This window comes from Physeter macrocephalus, chromosome 7, assembly GCF_002837175.3.
Source record: "Physeter macrocephalus isolate SW-GA chromosome 7, ASM283717v5, whole genome shotgun sequence".
Classification (NCBI taxonomy): Eukaryota; Metazoa; Chordata; class Mammalia; order Artiodactyla; family Physeteridae; genus Physeter; species Physeter macrocephalus.
The window spans coordinates 144,690,963-144,694,286 of record NC_041220.1 but is presented as its reverse complement, the minus strand read 5'-3'; the positions used below and the strand labels follow the sequence as shown (position 1 = coordinate 144,694,286).

Sequence of the window (3,324 nt, the reverse complement as noted above, 5' to 3'; positions counted from 1 at the left end):
TTTTGCGTTACGCGGGCCTCTCACTGTTGTGGCCTCTCCCGCTGCGGAGCACAGGCTCCGCACGCGCAGGCTCAGCGGCCATGGCCCACGGGCCCAGCCGCTCCGTGGCATGTGGGACCCTCCCGGACCGGGGCACGAACCCGCGTCCCCTGCATCGGCAGGCGGACTCTCAACCACTGCACCACCAGGGAAGCCCTAAAAAATGGCTTTTTTTAATTTAAAGTTTTGGCCATGAACTCGGGACAAGTATGGTTAATAAACAGGTTATGGGGGAGACAAACTTCCACCCACCCCAGGCCAGGTTCTTGGAGGACTCTGCACAGGAGAAAGACTCTGTATAGGCGAAAGGCAAAAGTGGACATCTCTGACAAGACAACAGGGAGTTCCCTCCCCCGGCCCCCCAGCAGGGAAGCATATTCTAAGAGGAGTACACCTGCTTAGATACAGCTAAGAGCGTCTGTGACTCTGAAGACTCCATGGAGAAAGCTAAATCAAGACACAACTGGAAGAAATCTGCAACATACACAACTGAAAAAAGACTGCTATTCAAAATTTATTTTTAAAAAAACTCCTACAAAGCGGGAATTCCCTGGCGGTCCAGTGGTTAGGACTCCACGCTTCCACTGCTAGGGTTCAGTCCCTGATCGGGGAACTAAGATCCTGCAAACCGCACAGTGCAGCAATAAATAAATAAATAAAACTCCTACAAAGCAATGAAAAAAATACATCGGGGGAAAATTTTTTCTTGAACAATTAACAAAAAAGAACATCAAATAATGAATAAGCACATGAAAAGATGCCCAACCATACGCATACTCAGAGAATGGAACACTATTCAGCAGTGAAAATTAAACCACAGCGGGGCCGCAGGTTGGATGAATGTGTCAAGGTGTCAACACGAAAAAGACAGACACACCCACATCACTCACGCGAAACACACGATATGATACCGTAACGTTAAGTTCAAGCCAGGCAAAACCAAACTGTACTGCTGAAAAATGCCTATACAACTGATAAATCACAAGGAAAGGCAGAGAAATGATCAACTCCCAAAGTGAGCGAGGGGAGAGGGCAAGGGTTGTGATCCGGAACAGGTGGGAGAGGCCTCTGGACACAGCTTTATTCTGTTTCTTTGGTACACGTTATATATAAAAAACAACTATCAACTATAATAACGGGGCAGTCACTGCGAGAGTAGTTGGGGAACGTTGAAAACAACTACGGCGCCTCAACATTTTGAAAAACTTATTTTGCGCAAAAAGCGACACAATTTACCGTTAAGGAAAACAAGCAGAGAACAAGTCGGACAGACCCACTGATGAGAACGATGCAAGAACACGAGCGTGTGGCAAGAACCCAAAGCGCAGGGTGACCGAACCGGGTGGGTACCCCGACTGGTGAAAGTAACAAAACCGAGGTGGGCGCTGAGCCCGAGGCGGGCCCCCGACATCCCGACCCACCTCCCCCCGTCCGGGCACCTCGCCCGCGGCTCTGACAGGTGCAGGCAGGCAGCTCGGGCTCGCGTCCACCGCGTGGGGGCGGTGAGGAGGGGGAACGGGTCCGCGAGCTGCGAGGGTCAGAGGGGCGGGAGGGGGGAGGGGAGGGGAGCGGGGTGGGAGGGTCCGCGAGGGCCGGGGTCTCGGGTCCCGGGGAGCGCGGCCCCGAGGGGGAGGCCGGCCCCGCGTCCGAACCGCCGCCCGCCTCACCTCGTCCACCGTGCGGCGAGGGAGGTGCAGCGTTCCGAGCAGCAGCTTGAGCTTCACGGCCGACGAGAGGCCGTGGAAACAGAGGCGGATGTTGTCGATAACCGCGGCCGTGAGCAGGGACGCGATGCTGGGCGGCGCCCACAGCTCGTCCGTGGCCCCCAGTTTGTTGTGCAGCCACAGGCCCGTGTCGCTCTCCCGCATGGACGCCATCTTGAGGGGGAAAAAGCCGGCCACTGCCGAGCCGGCATCTTATGAGGACACCTACGCGCCCGCGGCGAGGACCCTGAATATGGCGGCGCCCGCAGGGCGAGCGGCGGTGACGTCACCAGAGGGGCGGGACCTCGGAGAGACGCTTCGCGGCGGCGCGAGGACCGGCTGCCGGCCGCCGTAACGTAACATGGCGGCGCCCGTGGCCGGCTCTCGAGGGCTGCGGAAGATGACGTCAGCAGAGGAGAGGGCTGGCTCGGCCGAGCTGCGCCCCCTTCGGCCCTGAAGTGGACAGAAACCCGACGCGCGGGCTGGCGAGGGCTCCCCCCACTCCACGGGCGGGCGCCGGGGGGCGGCAAGGACGCCGGGGTCCCGCGCCGCTGGGAGCGAGGTTGTCGAGGTCAGAAAGACATTTAGGGAAGTATTTGCCAGATAGAGTCGGGTGGGGTCCAGCTCTCGTCCGTTCCCTAGACTGCCGGCTTGCGCCGACCATCTAACACGTGCCTGGCACTTTTCCAGTTGCTGGGGACACAGTGGTGAGCGAGTCGGGCCCAAACCTTCGCCTTTGCGGGGTCGGCGATCCGGAGGAGGCGGGCGGGGGGACCGAGTGACGGCAGTGCCGCATACGCTGCACATCAGGCCTGCAGGCTCTTGGGCGAGCTTTCTCAAGCCTGGCAATCTCTCTGGTCCCCAGTGCTTTGTCCCAAGACAGGACTGAGTGATGATGCCCGCGGCTGCTCCACGTCCTCAGGCTCAGCTGCAGGCGGCGTTCTCCAGGTACCGTGGCCCCGCATCTACCGGGTCTGGGCCTTCCCTTTCCAGATGCCAGAAGCGGGGGTGACCAGCGGTCCGGCCCCCAGGGAGTCAGCCCTGCCTTGGCGGGCGGTTCTTACCAGCCACAGACCCCAGCCAGGCTTGAGCATAATCAAGCACAGCACAGAACTGGGGCTTTAGCCCACAGCAGGTGCCCTTTCCCTGGAGGGAGGGAGCTCCTGCCTGGCCGACCCCTTTGTTCACCCCTTTGTTCCCCCCAGGCCGGCTTCCTTGCCTGCGCCCAGTGATCTGTGTCATAGCGTCCAGAATCGGGCCAGCGCCTAGAGTCGGGCTAGTATCTCTTGTGGACGAGGACAGCAAACTTGGAGGTGCTCCCAAGCTTGTTGGCAGACCAAGAGGGCTGGGGACTGGTGTACCAGGCGTGGCCAGGGCCCTTTTCTGAGGAGGACACGCTGCTCCTCAAGTTAAAAGAAGTGGCATGCAGCGAGCAGGAGGAAGGGTGCCCCAGACAAGGAGCAGCTCAGTGGTGCAGGAGGGGCCACCCAGCCCCGGCCTCCTGGCTCCTCACGTGCTAGCCGGGATGTCTCTTCCTCTGCCCCTCTCCCGCTCACAGCTTGGACCCAGACCTCATCATCTC

General features: G+C 59.5%; 1 protein-coding gene across 3 annotated transcripts in view; it reads right to left on the bottom strand.

Annotated features, from left to right (window-relative positions):
- NELFA (negative elongation factor complex member A) overlaps positions 1-2,103 on the bottom strand; it is a 27,775-nt gene extending 25,672 nt beyond the window's left edge. For 2 of the 3 annotated variants that reach the window (XM_028492444.2, XM_024119158.3), the window contains exon 1: positions 1,707-2,103. In XM_028492444.2, the coding sequence (XP_028348245.1) occupies positions 1,707-1,916 (210 nt within the window). In that variant the 5' untranslated portion in view covers positions 1,917-2,103. The remainder of the gene's footprint in view (positions 1-1,706) is intronic. The other variant, XM_028492445.2, reaches the window with a different exon arrangement.
- Between the last annotated feature and the right edge of the window lie 1,221 nt (positions 2,104-3,324).